Below are 20,191 nucleotides of genomic sequence, written 5' to 3'. Positions count from 1 at the left end.
GTTACCTCAAGTTTCCTGCACAGGATTGGCATGTTCATCAATATCATAATCATTATCATAATCATCATCATCATCAACACAATCTTTATCTCTGTCAGTATCATTTGCATTATCATTCTTATTATCATAATCATCATTCACCATCATCATCATCATCATCATCATCATCATCATCATCATCATCATCATCATTTTCATTGTCATTTTCATGCCACCATCATCGTCTGTACCATTATCATGATTATTTGACTCCAACAGGCAATTTTCCATCAGTTTTCATTAGAAATTACAATACAAGCCATTATGGTAGTGTAGAATGTTTTGCAATGCATTAATTTTTTTTTTTCTCCAGAAGATTCATCTTTGCTGAACTACTGTATTGAGAAAGGAAGTTGCATCGTGGGTAAAGTGTCTCACAGAGATTCCAGAGCAGGGCTTGCACCCTTAACTTTCTTATTGTAAGCACATCGTGCAATCCACGAGTCCTCTATACTTCAGACAAGACTTTGTGCAAGAAGATAATTTCATTAGGTAGAGGATTACTTGTGTGGAAACTGGTAGTCAAGACCCTTTGGCCCGAATTCACAAAGGTGGTACAATCTTTGTCCATGGTTTAAACCATGGACAAAGATTGTAGTTTTGTACATGTATGGGGTGCCACGTGTCGCATGGCCTATTTCACTACGAAATGTTATCATTTCATCGATGAAATGATCATTTTGTCAATGAAATGGTCATTTCGTACGAAATGGCTGATTTCGTAACAAAATAGGCCATACGACACTTGGCGCCCCATACAAAACTACAATCTTTGTGAATTCGGGCCTTTTAGTCTCTTGAGCCAACTTGTTCTTATTCATAAATGTTGTTACCACACTACTGTGGACTTGGCACGTTTTTCTTTGCCACACTGGAAGGCGTCGGAAGGAAGGAAGCGAGCTACAGGAGAAATAACAGATACTATCCTCTTACCCAAGCTCTCCTCCCACAGATCCTTGAATAGGATATATATGTCACCCACACTCACTGTTCATCTCCTTTAATATCGAGAATGAAATCTGATATCCTTGTGCGATTGTTTACACTCCCCCTTTCATCCTACTATGTGGCGATGTATTTTTATAAGGCCGTCGCTACCTGACCTCATGAGCAAGGTTTGCATGATTCATTGCTGGAATATAGATGGGAACATACGATAGATTGCATCAGAAATTTATTTTCTGAATAAAGTCTGAATCATGGCAAAACAGGCTTGATGTTTGTATCTGGGAGACAGTATTCATCTCTTAGAATGAGAAATTTATCAGCATGTTCCAGAAATAGAAAGGAACTTTCTTTACTTGATGTAATAAGGTCATTTCTTGAGTTCAGTGTGATTCCTTATCAACATCATAGGGTTTAGTCATATCTCTGTGGAAAATGAAATGAGGGAGTTTGTAGAGGGCTAAATTTGCAGATAAACATTCCCTTTTCTTGCTCATTTCACTAGGCTGTTCATTTGAATGATACTGGTTGATTTTATATCTAGACTTCACAAGCAGCAAAATGGACATAATTGCAAGAAAAAGAAAACATGAAAGTAGCAACCATATTTGATGATTTCTTTCATGTCACACTTCAAGATGTAGCAGATGAAAGATATGTTATGTATGCCTCTCCATATGTTTCCATAGGTTTTTGCAGACCAACGATAAAGACACAAATTTTATTCTACATGTTTTACATACATATGCATGACATCAAGAATGTACACAGAGGAGATATTGAAGGAACTATGAGATTCTATGATGTTGGTGCTTTGGCAGAGTAACCTATTTACTGGTTGTACTGTCCCTCCGTTACAGGCGGACCTGTGCATACCTCGATTGAATGAAGGAGACCAGATTCTCAGACTGAACAACCAAGACGTCTCCTCATCAACTAACGATCAAGTGGTTGCAATCATCCGTGCCATAGGGGATGCCGGCAACAAGGACTTGGTTCTGACTGTACGACCAAATGGTGGGTGAATAATGAAAACAGGATAGCGAAAATACAAAACTTGTAAATTCTTAATTTGAATTCTTTCTTCCTTAAGTAGATTGTATGAAAAGTAAGTATCATATTAAAGAGACTTCCTATCAATTGCATAAAACATTGTGATATCAAAGATATGTTATGTTTGGTCTCTTTTTAGAAGTGAATACAACTGTGATATAGAGATATTGTGTGTGTTGCTGTTGACCCCAATACATGCCACCTTCTTTGCCAGATGTGTAGCTCTGTCCAGAGAACAAAGAAAATATCTTCACATAATACTCTGTCAGAAAAACATATTTTTTTCTTCTTGTCCACCTGTTCTCTTTCTTCTGTCAAGATGAGATATATTAACTTCACCACAGGATGTTGTGACTGCAGCCATTGCCATGGTAACGGCACCGGCGGCCTTATTCAGAGTCCCCCATTCATTGGAAATCACATTTTATGATTATGTCATCCCGTTCCAGTGAGGATTTCCTCCAAAAGACAATCCCAGCCAAGAAAATTTGGACGTTCCTGCGAGTGCCGCAACGTTTGCCTTACGTGTACATTGTCAGGGATCAGATTTTACTCCCAAACACATGACGTAGGCTGAAATCCACCCTTCACTCTCCCAGTGAAGGCTTAGGTTTTGAAATGGGTCTTTGAGCAGCAGAACCGTGTTGTCTCCATGAAAATTTGTCTGTTGTATAAAGCATTTTTCTGTTACATACATGTAACTGATTGAAAAAGTGTAACAGCTCTTGTGTAAGAAGTACACTGTATGAGATCTCTTCCTACCTCTTGGACAAATTTTCAGTACATGTAAAAGTGGGTATTTTCGCGCGACTAATTTTTTTGCCCTTAGCAGGGTAAGAAGAGTTTTGCGTGTCTTTAGTTCCGCAGAATCAAGACATCAACTACTGGAACGTATGGCATGCATGAATATTCACGTGCTTTTATTTTCGCACTAGTTTCTGGTTGCGCGAAATGCACGAAAATTTCAACACAGCAAAAATGTCCACTTTTACAGTATATAGAAAGTAGAATATTAAAGTCAAGTCTTTTAGAGAGACAGAGTTTCCATGCAATGAAAAACACTAATCAGAGTGGGTTTTTTTTTTTTTGGGGGGGGCAAAGAGGAAAAAGCTGTTTCTTTGAATTTGTGTGATACTGCCTGCAACAAGAGTAGCTAGCAAAACTTGAAAGTTAATACGTACAGTTTTTAGAAGTGAACTGCAAACATAAATTACACGGAAAATTAACTGCAGATGAACTATAACTTACTTTCCCCTCTCTCTCCTTCAGAGAATGTAGACATTAATTAGACAAAGTTAAAGTTAACACATACATTGTAATTGCAGTGATCGATCATAAGCTATTTCCTTTTTGCAAGGCCATCATTTTTCATACACTGAATATTTTTTTATTCCCCCCAGACAATGAATTGTGAGAAAGAGCTGCAGCTAACAATGCTAGTTGATGCATGTGTGTAAATTTTGAGCCCATGATGAATGAGAACCCATGATTTCCTCTGTCACTCACCCTGTCAGAGGTCTGTCGCTATGGCAACAAACAAGCCTCAGTCGTGAGTCATGCACCGAGTATGTTGGCTTGCGTCAATGTCACCTTCAGTGTTTTTCAGGAAATTATATGTGTTTGTCTGTCTGTCTATAGGGCTTTTTACACTTGCAAATTTTTGCCTAGTCCCGTACCAACGGTGGGGCTAAGGGGGGGGGGGGGGGGGGGGGGGGGGGGCCTTAGCCCCACCGTTGGTACCAGACTTTCCTTAGCCCACTTTCTGTTTACACTTGTTTTTGCGAAAGTGGGCTAGCCCCACCGATAATCCCGTACTATCTGGCCGTGCAAAATAGCAGGGTTAGCACCGCAATTGGGGTCCTAACCCCACAGTTGCGGTGCCAAGCAAGCGAGTGTAAACAGAACGAAAAATTAATCAGGGGCTAAGCGACAGAGACGAAGTCCAACCCCCACTGACCAATCAGAAACGAGGTAATCAAGTGCTGCCGGTGCTTGCGTGTACTTGTACAGTGCACAGCGTAATCATGAATATTCATGTGGTTTGGAAAGTACGGGGCTACATGAGTGTAAAAAGGTCAGTTTTCTCCTTAGCCCAGGACAAGAGCTTAGTATGGGATTTATTGGCGAGTGTAAAAAGCTGAAAAAATTCGTATGGGACTAACGATAGTCTTGGGTCAGAGAAAGTACGGGGTTAAGAAACACAAGTGTAAAAAGGGCTTATCAAGATGTAAAGACTATCATTGTGTGTTTTCTGACTTAGGAGACAAAAAAGGAAAAGTAGGTGAAATTCTTCCTCCTGCTTTTCTGCTGAAACACAACACTAACAGATACTTACCACGAAAGGAAGAAAAGATAGCAATGGACCAATTCAAGGTCAGATTTTGGGGGGATGGGGCAGGGTGAAGAAAGAAGCATTCACAAATTTTTTCAGGAAAGTCATTATGATTTAGTATCACAGACATTGTTTGCTAGAAATAATTTTACCAGCAGATATTTGGCTTTTCCCCTTACATTTTTGTTTGGAGTTCACAAACTTGATATAACGTGTATTAAAGGGATCATAGAGTTTTGGTTGAGACGTAACTTCAGGTTTCTAACATTTTGGGGTGAGATAATGAGAAACCTCTTATGAATATGAAAGAGCATGTAATTCCAAGAGGAATTCAACATTTATTTCATGAAAATTGATTTTGAAATGGCTGAGATACCCAAAACAGAGCGATTCTAATATAAGGTGGGACCCACCTTGTGTTACGGTCGCTTTGTTTTACTTTGTTTTGGACGTCTCAGCCATTCCAAAACTGATTTTCATCAAATAAACTTTGAATTCCTCATAAAATGGTATGCCCTGTACTATTTCATAAGTGTTTTCTTGATATCTCGCAAATAGTTAAAAGCCCAATCCTCATCTCCACCAATACTATACCATCCCTTTAACTGATATATTGCTTACAGGCTTGTCATGAATCAATAATCATCAGATCAAACCCTCCGCCTAATGCTACCGTAGAGTTGCAAATACTTTATAAAGGGCTTAATTTTCATATTTTTGTTACACATCACTTTATTGTTTCTTTCTATGTTGGCATCCTTAGTTCAGTATTTTGTCCACAGCTTGTGAAAATTGTAAAGCTTAAAACATACCCAAGAGTTTAATTTTGCACTTTCTTTGGGATTCCACTCTGAGTTATATTGTGTTGACTGCATTGCAAATGCACTGCAGTCTGACAGAAAGGTTGTGGACAGCCTTCCAAACAAAGATGCCAGCTTATGTACAGAAATCCTGAAGCATTAAATAAAAAAAAATAGAAGAAGAAGAAGAAAGAGAGATTTATGTAATCACCATGGCAAATTTTGAAAATCAGAAGCATTGTAACTGCTTCCCTGTAAAATTGCTTACCTTTTATAGTACTACACAAAAGTTCATGTTCAATTCACATGATGAGCTCAGATCTATTCACCCTTTCTGTGTTTTAATACTGTGGGGAATATCTCCTTGAGGTAGATGCAATGTTACTCAATTTCAGTACACCATACACCGGATTGGAGCAAAGCATACAGTTTATTCTGTTTAGATTTGTCTAAATACTGAATCATGTGTGGTGGAGATAGGGTAGATCACATTTTGTGGTTGATTATCAGAAAGCAAGCTTGATAAATATGTTGCGTTCAGGGGAAATTTCATAGGAAATATCATATTCTAATTTCAGGCTCAAGTTGAAAATGAATATGTAGTTTTGAGAACTTGTTTAATGTGTAAACAATTTATATGTAGGGTGTAAATCAATCATGGTAATGTGAGAGATAGTGTATTCCGAAGTGATATTGAAAGCATACTGTGGTTAGACCTCAACACAAACATCATCTGTATGCCAGAATTCTTTTATTTTTTTTTTGTGCTCACCTGTGAAAAGAATCCGCAACTTTGAAAACTGATGTGACTGTGCAAATACCCTGTATGCAGTGTTAACTGATCACAGTGACTTAATAGCAAAGAGATAGCGTATCCAAGAGTGATAACGAAAGCATCAGATGGTTAGACCACAAAACAATCAGGAAGTCTGCATGCCTTAAACTGGTTCAATATTTGCTGAATAGTGCTTAATATGACCCCTGACTGCACAACGCAGGATGTTGTATAATATCTAGTCCACATCTGGCATTGTTGAAATAATGTTGGGCAGAACAAGAGTACTGACATGTGCCTGCCATCATGCAGTCAGTTTACACTGTAGCGTAATTAGATATTTCCAGTATGAATGTGAAAATTGGAGAATATTGTGGTTGTGGTAGTGATTCATTTTATAATCTTAAGTATAATAAGGTGTGAAACTTGAAATTGGATTAGCCTGTAGAAAGTTTAAACTTCTCTGTTTATATATACTTTCATTTTCATCGATGAGAAATTCTCATAAGTATCTGTGGATATTTGTTTTATTATTGCTTGTAAACTGACGCTTTGTGGACATACACGAGGTTGTAAATACACTTTGTACTTCCTTTCTTCGAAGAGTCTAACCACTTTCATGTTTTTACGCACGTACTTTCAAGTGTTTTTCTCATCTGGCACTGCACATTTGTATTTCTCATTTTGATACTGAAATGCAATATCTGTGTATCGATTAATCCAACTATCAGCCTATATGTACAATTCGCTGTTTGAGTATTTGACCAGTATCTGTTCACCTCTGTGTGTTTAAGTTTATCCAGTTGTTCGTATTGTTCTGTCTATCTATCTCTTTCTATTAAACTACTTGTTGGTGGTCTATGTACAACAAATTTCTGCTCTACTCCATGTTCTATATGTTCATCTTTCCTCTATCTTATCAATTGCTTACGTACCTTACTGTAAAAGTAGAAATTTTCGCAGTGTTGAAATTTTCGCACACTTGGCGCAACTGGAAACTAGCACAAAAATAAAAGCATGGGAATAGTTTGCTTGCCATATGTTTCAGTAGTTGATGTCTTAATTCCACCGAATTAAAAACACGCTAAAATCGTCTTACCCAACCGAGCGCAAAAATTTACTGGCGCGAAAATATTGTCTTTTACAGTATCTGATTATCAGCTTTTATCTGCAGGTGTATCAACGCAGTTTAATCTCAGTGTATTCATGCACAAAGCCTTTCCTTTTTGATGTACTGTAAAAGTGGATATTTTTGCGCGACTAATTTTTCGCGTTCTGCGGGGCAAGAAGAGTTTTGTGTGTTTTTAATTCCGCGGAATCAAGCCTCAACTACTGGAAAATATGGCAAGCAAAAATATTTGCGCGCTTTTATTTTCGCGCTAGCTTCTGGTTGCGCGATATGGGCGAAAATTTCCACTTTTACAGTAATGATTGATGTATATCCTCCTGTATGTGATCATTTCATTCACCAGGTAATTCTGTTATGTCTGTCTGTCTGTCTGTCTGTCTTGTAGTGTATGTCGGTGAGGAGGTGGAGGAGCCCGTCTTTCAGTACATCCCAGAGAGTCCTCGCATCATCAACGGTGAGATCGACTCTCTAACGGAATCCATCATGCTGCTCCAGGAAGCATTGGATACAGGGATGGCACAAGCCCAGTTTGATGTGAGTCTTTCCGTAGTGTTCTCTCGTGGTTTGTCTGCTGAAGAATGAAGAACTGGTAGAGCACCACATTAACTCTTTATGTGCCATGGTGGAAACCCCCTGTGTGCCACATTATTCTGAGACACTAACGTTGGCATGCTTTGAGAAAAACATTCCATTTTTCAAATCTATGTAACTTATATAGATTTCTGTTGAGCCGGACATGTAGTGAGCAAAGTTGCAGAGAAAATGCCAAGCTTTGCCTTGATGTAAATTGTATGACAAATCTATGAGTCTTTTTCTGTCAAATGACCAGTTAGCTGCATTACTGTAAAGGCATGACTTTTGCACACAGAACAGTTTAATACAGAAACTTGTAACTTACACACAAATTGAGTAGGAAACACCGCTTGCTCGTCTGATCGCCACACAAAATACAAGCTACAGCTGTATGTATGACAGGAAAGGAATCGTAAGAAACGCTTTCATTGTACTGTGGCATTTGGCGATTTATCAATCAGTTAGGGCAGGTTTGTGCATTTTAGCAGAATATGCGAAGTTGGCACACTGTCGACTGAGTCAGGCGTGCGAACGTGGCACATAAAGAGTTAAAAGGGCTCAAAATTCATCTTCCACCACCTGAACTTTGCTTGTAATATCGGAAGGGTCTACCAAGACACTTGTCTAGCCGACGTAATTTGCCTGGATAATGAATTGTTTTGGAGTATTTTGAGATCAAAAGTTGAAAATAATTTCGAGCGGAGTACCTGTCTTGTTCCTGAAGCACCCTCCCCATTCAGTAGTGGGTAGGTAGATACGTGATGATAAATCATGCCCTAGCAGTAGTATTTGCCTATATTAACTCGTGTGGAAGATCTATACATCGTAGATACTTCTATGGCCCAATTTGTAATCGATCACAAGATGTTACATAGCGACTATGTTTGGATGCGTTGTCAGATTCAAATACTATTGACGCACCTTTTTGGCTAATATTTCACATTTTCGTCATTACCCAATTGCAATTGTGTTATCTCAGCATTACTTCACACATTTCTTGTGCATATGCCTCCATTTTAGAGTGAAAAATCAACAGTTTCTGCAGACATGGAGACTATGTTTAGCCTTTAACCTGCACAGTCCTAGTTATTAAACCTTCCAAAGTTTTATGAGATTTCATCTTTAATTTGCAATTGACGTCAGCTTGGCTTTCCATGAACCGCAACCCAAGCTTCCTCACACGATGACATTGAGAAACAAACCCTTTATTAGATTATCCTGTAGATGAAAACAGATGAATGAATTGTGTGTGGTTCATGTAGCATTGTGGCTATGAATCAAATGTGAATTCAAAATGGAATAAGCAACCAAGCCACATCAGACTTTTCCTGGAAAAATGCTTGTTTTGCCATGGGTGTAGGGCCATGACTTTTGAGAGACACCACTCCAGTGACGTAGTGTTTGACATCGGAAACAATTAGAATTGAGGCACAACATTGACATGGCAATTAGCCATTATGAATAAATTCAGATTAATGAGAAAGCAAGGTAGTTTTGAATATCTTTTTAGTAGAAATGGGATCAGCTTGTATTTATTTAAAGGGGAAGTTTACCCAAATTCACACATAGATTGAGGTAATGCAGCAATATTAGCAGGACACATTAGTGAAGTTTGAGAGAAATTGACAATCCATTCAAAAGTTGTAATTTTTTTTCCATGTCTGTACCATAGTGAAAGAGCAATTGACTTGCCTCTTTTTGAAAAGCAGGGTCAATAATATTACTCTCAGCATACATCAGTAGCAAGTCAAAGGAAGTTTACTTTTCATAGAAATGAAATTTTGTGGAACTCTCTACATTATATTTTCTTTGTATCATTCTGCAGTGACATCACAAACTGTTGTAGTCTTCTCATCAAGGGATGGTAGCACTAAAACTTTACAAATTAATATTTTTTGAATGGATTATCCAATTTTCCTCAAAGTTCACGAGTGTATTCTACCAATATTGCTGCACTCACTCAATCCACATGTACAGTGTATTTGGGCCTCATTCTCTCTTCAATTTGTACAAAAAGCAACATTACACAATGCCAGTTGCAAAGAAATTCAATGTGGAAGACGTCACTGGTTGTAATAAAAAAAAAAAGAAGCAAAGGTAGCAATCATAGCAGTAATACCAATATGGTTTTGCTTACCCCAGGTATCCTCCTATGTCATCATTGTGGTGAAGATGAGTAGATTTCATCCTTGAATTCATGGAAGGAAAGGAATTAGATGCAAACATAGCTGTGCATGTCTTAAAGATCTTCACACATTTCTACCAGGAAGGAAATTTTACTGGAACTTCAGTTCCTGCAATCAGTGTGTGACATAATGCAGATGGCATTTGGAGAAATGAGATGAAATCAGGAAATAGAATTTGTCGGTTTTCTTGACCAAATCCAATATCTGATGGTGATGTGGCTGGCAAAATCTTTTAATGAGAACCACATTTCCTTTAGAGGGGAGATATGTTATTTGACAAATCTCATTCACAGTTTTGCTCAAATTATTTGCCAGTTTTTGACATCATTTCACATATGTATCAATAATCAGATAGCTCTGCTGAGAAAGATGAAAGATGCAGAATCATACATGTATGTATAAATTTTACAGCAGATTTTAATATACAACTGTATATTCCCAAATATGAAGCTTCCACCATATTTATTAATGATAGCTGCACATGCTATCCTGTGCACTGTACTTCCACAAAGTTTATACTAGTAGGCATTATTTTGCACGTGGTTTATTTTGTTTTTATGTTGCCTTTCAGCAATTGTACAGGAAAAAGCCAGGCATGACGATGGGTGCTTGCAGACTTGCAGAGAATATTGCCAAGAACAGATATAGAGATATTTCACCATGTGAGTATATTGCTTTCCAACAGTGTGAAACATAGACACCAAATATATAGATGATATTAACAGTTGTCTCAGTGTATGTTAATGTTGTTATATTGTTGTTAGTGGTATAACAAACCATTTAGATGGCTCTGAATGCAAATGTTATGAAGAATTGTGTTTTATATATATTTTTAAAAAGTACATGAAGAATGGTTTCTGTAAAAAAACTTCCCTAGTGTAAGACGGGACCTTTAAGGAATCATAGATGATATTATTTAATGTATATGTGAGTATTGTAAGAAATGCATTGTAAGAAATGGATTAAAAAATAAAGTCGCAATACAATTGTGAATTTTTAAAGTCATTAGCCATCAGCCTATCAAATGCGTGCACACTGTCTGAGTTCCTAAGTACAATTTTATGACTTTAGTGTTAGAGCTTGTAGCAATCAAATTGAACTAAAAACAATGTGGAGTCGCAAAGACGTATACTATGTATTTATGTTTTGCATCGATAGGCCAAAAATTGAATAATGCCATCTGGTCTTTTTCCTCGCATGCCCTTTTCTTTCCGTCTATTTCCTGCATGTTTCATTACTTTTCAACCCCTTCCTTCCTTTTGTTATACCCAATATATGTTTATATATGAACTGGCTTTTCCTTTTCCCTATCCTCTCATTCTCGGTGAATCTAAATTTGTTTGCTTTTCTTGTCAACCGTCTCTTTTTCTCTTCCTCCTTTTCTGATATGTTTTCTCTCTAATTTCCTGTTCTCTCCATGTCTTGGCTCTTTGTTCTGTTTTCCTTGCTCTTTTTCTCTCTCTCTCTCTCTTCTCTCTCTATCTATCCAATTCTTATAATCTCTCTCCCTTACTCTCTGATTTTTCTTTATCTTTCTTTGTCTCTGTCTTTATGTATCCATTTCATTTTATCTCTTCATTTCTTATTATATCTCCCCTCTCTTACTCTCTGCTTCTCCCATCTTCCCTCTCTCTCTCCCTTTCTATCTCTCCATGTTTTCCATGTCATCCTATTGCTGCGTCTGTTTCCCTCATGTAGACGATGCAACCAGAGTCATCTTACAAGATGCCGACACGGGAGATTACATCAATGCAAACCTCATTAATGTGAGTACCAAAACACTCCGTTACCGCAATCGGAGAACAGACGTATCTCTTTCTCCAGGTATCTGGGCACACTGGGTATCCATTAACCCCTTGAGGACGAGCTGATTTTGCTACAACATGCATTTCCTATAGACACCTGCCCGAGTATACTCGGGACTCATCCTCAATGGGTTAATGAGGATCACATCATTTCTTCTCATGATGACTGTTATGGTATAGCAAATATTCCTTCTCCGGTAACACATGTTTCATACATTTATGTCATTATCCAGACACTCCTCAGGCAGTGATTAAATACCTTTAGATGTTATATTTCCTGTTCAATCACAATACAAAAGTAAATCATACATAAAAAATAAGAAAGGTTAGTTATTTTGTTTGAATTGCATTTTTTTTTAAATTGCATGCTCCTTATTCAGTGGTGACTGTTTTATTAAAGGGTTATATTAAAGTTCTCAAACTTCTAACATATTTTTTCTTTCTTCGAGTAAGTTTGGTATTATCTGGGCCCCATTTTATCAAGAGATACATGTCGTCGCTGGGGCGATAAGACCTCGTATCTACAAAATGTCAAATGTTCAGGAGAGCCAAAAAACATGGCGGCCAAAGCACAGTGGCGAAGGGGAAAGCCTTACCTTTGACATGCCGTGGTGGCTTCATTTTTGGAGTATTAAAGACAGTTGGGATTTGGACAGGACGTCACTTAATGCATTATTTGACCATTGATCCAAAAAAGTCATTTTCCCCAAAATTGCAGATACAAGGTCTTGTCACCCCACCAGCGATGTATAATTGAGTATAAATTTCCTCATTCTTAAATTTCGCTGCCATATACTTACCATAGAAATCAACTATATAATCAATTATAACTCTCCTTAAAACAGGGCCCTGGTATTTTATAGAGCTGAAAATAAAAGAAACAAAGAAACTGGTAAAAATAGAGGATAGACCGTGTTGGTTCTTATATCATGCCAATAGGAAGACACCTGTTACTTTATGTAATTGAAGATAGGAATTGTGATCACTGGAGCTATGATCCTCAAAATCTTCACCAGTTAGAGCACCTCGTAGATAAGCAGTGCTGCATAGTGACATACATGTAGAATATAACGTGATACAGTGTACCACACACTTATTTTGAAGGGATTGGGTGGGGTCAGTTTCAGGGCCAGTGTTTCATTGTGAGCACTCAATTACTACATGAGAAACAAAGTTAGGCTCTGGACAACTGGGTCTTGATGTTATAGGCAGATTTCCCAAAATTGACTTTGACACAAACTCTTTCTCCTTCTATCAACATTGCTCTGCTTCTTGCAACATGAATCTCTTTATCAATTAACTTTCAAAGTATAGAAATGTTTTAGACAAAATAACCACATTCTTATCAGGATAATTCAGTGTATTTTAAGCACAATCAGATAGTTATTCAGTATTAGAGCCAACAACACATAGGTCCTACCCACTAGCATCTGGTTAAAGGGGAATTTGTGGCTGAGAATGGTACATTTGTAGCCAACTAAAAAAAGGTTGATTCAGTATGGATTGTGGAAAGGATATAAATCTTTGAGATGTATCATTTCTGTAGTAGTGGATGTTTGTTTTTTTGCACAAAGACAGAAAAAAATATATATATATATTTTTCTTTTTCTTTTTCTTTTGTTGTTGTTGTTTTTTAAGAGCCTTGATCATCTGGGTTTCCAACTCATTTAAAATATCATAGACACTTCATCATATTTGTGGAGTCAAAGTGATACTTGTGGTCTGGAGTTTACTTGTATATGTGTCAAAGAATGACACCAGCCCGTTTTAATGATTTTTCTTTTCTTTTCTAAATTTGTAATCAGGTTAGTGATGTCTAAATGTATATGTTTCTCTCAAGTGCTACTCATTGCACTTGTATCACTGTATCATTGACTTTTAATTTTGTAAACAGATCTGTAATGTTGCTGTCAGTTACAGGGGTGATTATTTTCCATGCCATTCCATGTCATTCACTCGCAAAATGTCCATGTAGTCTAGGTTGAGTATTCCTTTTTGCATAATTATGTTTATGATTCCTGTATCCTAACTCTCCTTTTGAACAGATGGAAATTCCGGGCTCAAGTCTAGTAAATAGGTACATAGCAGCCCAGGGCCCCCTTCCCAACACCGTCTCAGATTTCTGGTATATGGTATGGGAGCAGAAGTCAACACTCATCGTCATGCTTACCACCAATGTGGAAAGGGGAAGAGTAAGTATGCTGTATTCATGGCCAAGCCACCAGTCGGTCAAGTTTGAATATCGTGGTCTCGCAGTGCAATTTCACACAATGTTCTAGGCTAGGTAAAGTAAATTCAGAAGAGTAGAGTGGTAGATGTGTCAGTAAAATTATACCCCGAGATCAGAATGTGATGGCATTTTGATGTTTCTTCTGTTTGATTGAGTCAAAATGGGACTGAGCTTTTGATCTTAATAGCAGAATCTTTGTCAGAGGCAAAATGACCAACATACACAGTATTCGAAGTAAGCACACACGTATCAATGGACTACACATAGCATGCACTGACTTGGGAGGGGCTAGGGACACAGAACAAAGAAAACAAAAAGGGTAGATTAGGAATCAAAGGCAGGGGGCCAAACAGGTATGGAGGGCAATTAGAGCAAGGGGGTGAACAGACAAAAGGCAGACTAGGGTCAGTAAAGATCCCAAGGATAATAGGGGGCAACCTGTGAATGATGAAGATGAATAAGGGGGCAATGTCACACAAGATTTTAGATCAGAAACAACACAATGGTGATGGTACATCGTTGTAGGAAAGGGTTGAAATAACAACAACATGAGTGAAGAAAGGAGGAGGGGGTGGTGTCATATTTCTTAGGTTTGGATGAAACATTGATATTAAGAGTAATCATATTCAACATGGTAGATAAGGCGATGTTACTACCTCACTGTGATTTTTTGAAGGATTGCCTGGTGAGAGACTCAGACTTCATTGGTTTGTGTTGCACCATGAAGATTCTTTCATGGATGAGTGTCATCCTGGCCTTTTTCTGATCACAGTCATCCAAGAATGAATCAGTGTGATTCACTTCATACCAACAGAGCTGAAGCAGGTCTTATCATGCAGATATCACAAGCAAAAGGACATAGAGAATGCTGATGTCTACTACTACTGAACACATTAATCATAATATAGCTATTGTCTGAATCATGCTACTGTAGAACCAGGAGTATTCGTGTGGATGAAACTTTTGTAAATTTCTCAAAGGTGCCAAGATTCATGGGGGTGAAATGCACGCAAAAGTCTTTGTCTGCACAATGCATTGAATGCCAGTGACATTTTGTGAGAGTTTCATGCCTTGAAAAAGGCTCTCGTCTTTATTCACTCTTTTCTAGTTTTACAGTACTCAATACAGAGTGTCAAATACACACAACTTGCCAGAACCTTTGGAGAGGCGATGTCTCTTCTATGTTGAGTCTGTGTTAAATCTAATGTCTCAATGTTTCTTTCTTTCTTTGGTGTACCTGTCCAGGTCAAATGTCACAAGTACTGGCCAGACTATGAAGACACGCTCAAGTTTGGTCCCGACCTTGAGATCCGCTGCACACGCTGCGACGAGACACCGTCCTTTGCCTACAGGGATTTCATCATTGCCAACACAGAGGTGTGTTTGTAGCTTCATTCTTGTCTCCATGGTGATTCGTGGAAGTTGGTGGGAGGTGATTCGTGGAAGTTCGTGGGAGGTGAAATTTGATGGGTCAATTTGTTGCGTACAATAATGTCATTTCTTAATTTTTGCATTACATTGTGCTAAAATAGATGCAAATGTGTAACTTATTCATATGAATATATATAATTTTTTTTTTTCAAGGCCCAAAACCAACTGATGCTGAATGCTCTAGATTTCTTACAATTTTTGTCTGTCCTCGTGAGCTGCAAACTCTTCAGCACTAGTTGGGAGATTCTTTGAAAGTGTGTTTGTGATCTGAGTCCCTGACCCAAAGTGATGCTCATTGTGAATGTGGGGCTTTTATTTTAGAAATCAGTTTAATGTGGGGTAGGGATTACCTTTCTTTATTCCAGCCTTTACACTCATATGCTATATTAGGTATTGACAAGTATATACATACATATATATTTTTAAGCATAAAGATAGTGAAGATAATCCTTGATCCATTTTCAAATTGTTCCTCTATTCCTATTCTTTATAAGTGACCCTTTTGATATTCAACCAGAGTATAATGTAATGACCTAACTCTTGCATCAAACAAATGGAAGCCTGCAGAGACATTATTTTTCCTTTATGAGTTCTCAAGGATTTAACCAGAACTCAGGCACAGGATGAAAATTAAGAGCCTCATGGTTTCTCTCCTGTCTCCCACTCCTCACCCCATCCTCACCCCATCCTCACCCCATCCTCACCCCTACCCTACCCAACCACCACCCCTCCCCACCCAAACCTCTCCCCTCTCTTCTTACCTCAACCTACCCCAACCCCTCACCCTACCCTCATCCCACCCCAACCCATTCCACCCTACCCCACCCCACCCAACCCTTCCCCTCACTCCCTAACTCGCCCCACCCCACCAAACCTCACCCAACCTCACCCCTCACTCATTACCCCAACCTCTCACCCCAACCCCTCATCCCATCCCACCCCACCCCTCATCCCACCCCACCCCTCACCTCACCCCACCTCACTCCTCACCTCACCCCAACCCCTCATCCCATCCCAACCCACCCCTCATCCCACCCCACCCAACCCCTCATCCCATCCCATCCCACCCCTCATCCCACCCCACCCCTCACCTGCAGACAAAAGAGGAGAGAGTGGTCCTCCAGATGCAGTATGTGGCGTGGCCGGACCACGGTGTGCCGGATGACTCCTCTGACTTCTTGGACTTTGTGCTGCGGGTCAGACAGTGTAGGGTGGGCATGGAGGTTCCCACTGTCGTCCACTGCAGGTCAGTACTGACCCCAGACACCCTTCCTGGGCAGATGCTCTCAAATTTCACAGATTCACCCATATGATGGCAGCTACCATTAAGGTTTACCCAAGTCTAGTCAGTGTCAGAGACCCTCTTGCTCTAGTGAGTACAGGAGAATTAAGTGTCCGGAGTCAAGCCACCTGCAAGAGTGCCTGTGGACACCCGTCCCAATTTACTACCTACTGACGTATTCACCTTCAATTACCAAATTTCAAATCCAGCGCTTCGTAGCAAAACTCGCTACTAATAAGCCAGTTTATACGTAGTTTACCTTTGAGCACAAGCAGAAAAAGGTCATTTGTACTGACAGGCATGTTGGTTTTTAGATTCACTGCGGAAAGCATCTGTGATGTAATGGTTATTCATGTAATCCTTAATATAAATGTTGCTTGCCAGCACATCCACCTGTTCAGTATAGCCAAGCACTGTATTTAGCAATATGAATAGAAAATGTTTGTTAATCAGAAAGCATTCAATTTTACAAATTCTGAAGGCAGTGTATCTGTGAGAAGTTATTCTGTTTTTCTCACTTTAGTGTAGTGACAGTATCAATATTCCTGTCAGGTACAATATAGGTGGTTTTAAAAGAGAAAAGATGCCATTATGATAAAGCAGAGAAGTTGTCCTAACCTGGCAACTTGTGCCATTGTACCAGTAATATCAATAAACTTCTCATGGTAGTTTGTTTTCTTCTTCTTCTTTTTTTCAGTGGTCTTGTTGAATGTATGGAACTTTGATTTCAAAGTGAAATGAAAGGATGTAAACTTGAAACAAAAGATTATTCCTGTTATGCGGTTATCTCAGGTGAATCCTAACTTGCTAAAATAAGAAAAAAAAATGGGTATTTACAGCTTTTTTTTTCTAACTTATGACCTTTTAGCGCTGGAATAGGGAGGACAGGTGTGCTAGTCACCATGGAGACAGCGATGTGCCTAATAGAGGCCAATGAACCTGTCTACCCACTGGACATCGTCCGGATGATGCGGGACCAACGACCGATGCTCATCCAGACTGCTGCCCAGTACAAGTTTGTCTGCGAGGCCATCATCCGAGTCTACATGGGTAAGATAATCTCTGACAGCTGTTTTGGAGTAAGAAAGGAAAGATGTTTTTTTGGTTTTTTTTTCCCTGGTGATTTCAGTGAACAAACTAGGATGACTTCCTTCTTTTCATCTCATCCATCGACTATTTTTGTAGGGTGTTAGATGGGTGTACAGGTGAACCTGCCCATCTAATGCAGTTGAAATGAGTCAAAGACACGTGGTTATACACCCTTAACCCATTGAGGACAGACTGATTTTCCTACAACACGCATTTCTCATAGACCTCAGAAGGTTGTTGAGGATTTACCAGTGGTATTACTTCTTTCTTTTCTTTTCTTTTTTTTTGGGGGGGGGGGGACAAATATTTGTTCTGTTTTGATAGCAGTGAATCAAATAATGAAGAGAGCACAAGGCAGTTCATGCTCATTCATGCTTGCACTATCTGCTGTTTCTCACACTTCTTACAAAATTGTAGATGCCAAAATCTAGGTCACACATCTCTTCACTAGAGATGAAATCATTCCTCAAATTCTGAGATGCTCTTTGAATGTTTTAGTTAATATATCTGCTATCTGGCTTTTACTGAAAAAAGGGTGGTTTGATATCACCAAAAGTTAACCATTAAGATTTGTCTACCTCCACAAAAATAGATAAACAGTTATGTTTGGGTAATTCCTGCTTTAGATCCCCCTGATGCACCTGAAACTTGTTTAATTTTTTTCACTGCTCCCTTTTCAAAAACTGCAAGCCTTATATTATAAGGCTTGCAGTTTTTTAAAAGGGAAGCAGTGAAAAAAAAAAGAAGAGTAGGGTGAAGATGCAGCAGCTGACCTGACACGGCCTCCAAAGTGTGGAGAGTCCATGAAGACTAGAACCAGCTTCCTATCATTCAGTCCACCTATTGATGGCTGCAGGCAGGCTTGAGGCAAGCCATAGTCTTCCTAATTGTGGATGTAAATCTTTCCCTGTTTGATGCTAGCTTTTCACACATGTAGGACCTTTCATATGCCTCTATATCTCTGACTCAAAATGCCTATGCCGAGTTGATGTAGAGTTTCCAAAGTCTGGAGCCGAGTATGTGTGAACAGTCCCAGAGCTTGGCCAGGATCTGCCTTCAGTGTATATTAAACTAAGATCAATGATTAATGGACCATTGTTGTATTATTGCTCCCGTGTATTTCCATGCAGATGGGATCGTGAGGCCGCTGGTAGAAGAAAAGTCATGAGTCAAGCTTCAACCATCCAGTCTTCCATGGTTTTATCGAACATTTGTCGTTTGCCAGCCAATTTTTCCCCTGTTTGTTTGCTTGTCGAGTCTGCAATCAGTAAAAGGAAGGATGCTCCTCCCGTGCTCCCCAGCTCTGCTACCCTGCATCGTCGATACCGATGGCCAAAGTTCTGCGATGCCTCTCCCGAGCTTAGGATGAGGAGGGAAGATGAGGGAGAAGGAGCTCAAGCAGCGGAAACGAGCGACACGCCTGGTGCTCTACGTCTGTCTAGATTTGCTCCCCATTTTGATAAAGAGTAGATGAGTTATTTTTGTGATAAAAGAAGAAAATAGAAATCTACTTTTGGGCATGATTTGTATATTTAAAAAGAAGAAAAATATATATCTATATATATTTGTTGTGTACATGTCTGTTATTTGCTAAAGAAGATGCAAAATAATGAAAACAAGATCAGATTTGTAGATTCTTTGTTAGCGTTCAATGTAACTAATGCAATGACGTATGCGTTGTGCGTATGACCTTGTTTGTTTTCTAATAGATTGTACTGAGTTTATTTCAGTTGATATAAGAGAGATGAATGCAACACATTTTTGGAGTACCTTTTCACACCATGCAATATTTTGTTGTGACGAGAAATTGAAGTGGGCTAGTTGCTGTGATGTTAGGGATGAAGTGATGGTCATGATGGAATGCGGTGCCCACATTGGTTCTCTTTTTTATAGCAGTTCTTCAAATGAGTAACAGGTGCAGATGTCATTCACATGAAATAAATTCTTAATAAACATTCATTCTCCTGCACAGACTTTGAGCTTGATCATGAGGAGACAACACACAGATGATTCACTGTACAGGTCTGAGTGCATCAGTAGGGAATTGTGTGCATAATGTAACTGTGGAATTGTTTCAGTAGTTACTGTACTGCATGTACGCTATTCCTACTGATGCATGGAAAAAACAAAAACAAAAACAGGTGCATTATTTGTTTTGTAGCATGGTGGACAGATCTTTTGGTGGAAATCCATTTCGTGATCATGTAACCCGTTAGCAAATTTACTGGATGCCTGGTGAATTTACGGGAGGCATGGTTTAATAGCTAGCCAGAAGGCACCTTTTACTACATCAGTGCAATTGCTTCCTAAGTATGCAGACTATTGCTGCAAGTATATGATGGCATGTTAACAATGGGTATCACCAGTGAAGCAATGAGCAGCCAGTAGAAATCAGCTCACACCTCGTGACCAATAAGATTGCAGAATTTTCTCCACCCACACCCACTCTATAATTTGTACTGTCCCGTACTGTCTTGTAGAGACGTAAAATTCATCAGATAATCCACCTTTTAATTACCCTC

General features: G+C 39.0%; 1 protein-coding gene across 2 annotated transcripts in view; it reads left to right on the top strand.

Annotated features, from left to right (window-relative positions):
• The window catches only part of LOC139733916 (tyrosine-protein phosphatase non-receptor type 4-like), a 199,439-nt gene extending 179,799 nt beyond the window's left edge, over positions 1–19,640 (top strand). For both annotated transcript variants that reach the window (XM_071644730.1, XM_071644729.1), the window contains 9 exons: positions 1,845–2,001; positions 7,459–7,607; positions 10,404–10,494; positions 11,531–11,598; positions 13,683–13,829; positions 15,113–15,244; positions 16,396–16,544; positions 17,449–17,630; positions 18,800–19,640. In XM_071644730.1, the coding sequence (XP_071500831.1) occupies positions 1,845–2,001; positions 7,459–7,607; positions 10,404–10,494; positions 11,531–11,598; positions 13,683–13,829; positions 15,113–15,244; positions 16,396–16,544; positions 17,449–17,630; positions 18,800–18,837 (1,113 nt within the window). In that variant the 3' untranslated portion in view covers positions 18,838–19,640. The remainder of the gene's footprint in view (positions 1–1,844; positions 2,002–7,458; positions 7,608–10,403; positions 10,495–11,530; positions 11,599–13,682; positions 13,830–15,112; positions 15,245–16,395; positions 16,545–17,448; positions 17,631–18,799) is intronic.
• Positions 19,641–20,191: the final 551 nt, after the last annotated feature.

Source organism: Diadema antillarum, unplaced genomic scaffold (genome assembly GCF_040938485.1).
Source record: "Diadema antillarum isolate AM-2024a unplaced genomic scaffold, OU_Dant_1.0 seq00000503_RagTag, whole genome shotgun sequence".
NCBI classification, from domain to species: Eukaryota; Metazoa; Echinodermata; class Echinoidea; order Diadematoida; family Diadematidae; genus Diadema; species Diadema antillarum.
Note: the sequence above shows the minus strand (reverse complement) of the source record. Positions and strands in the feature narration are given on the sequence as shown.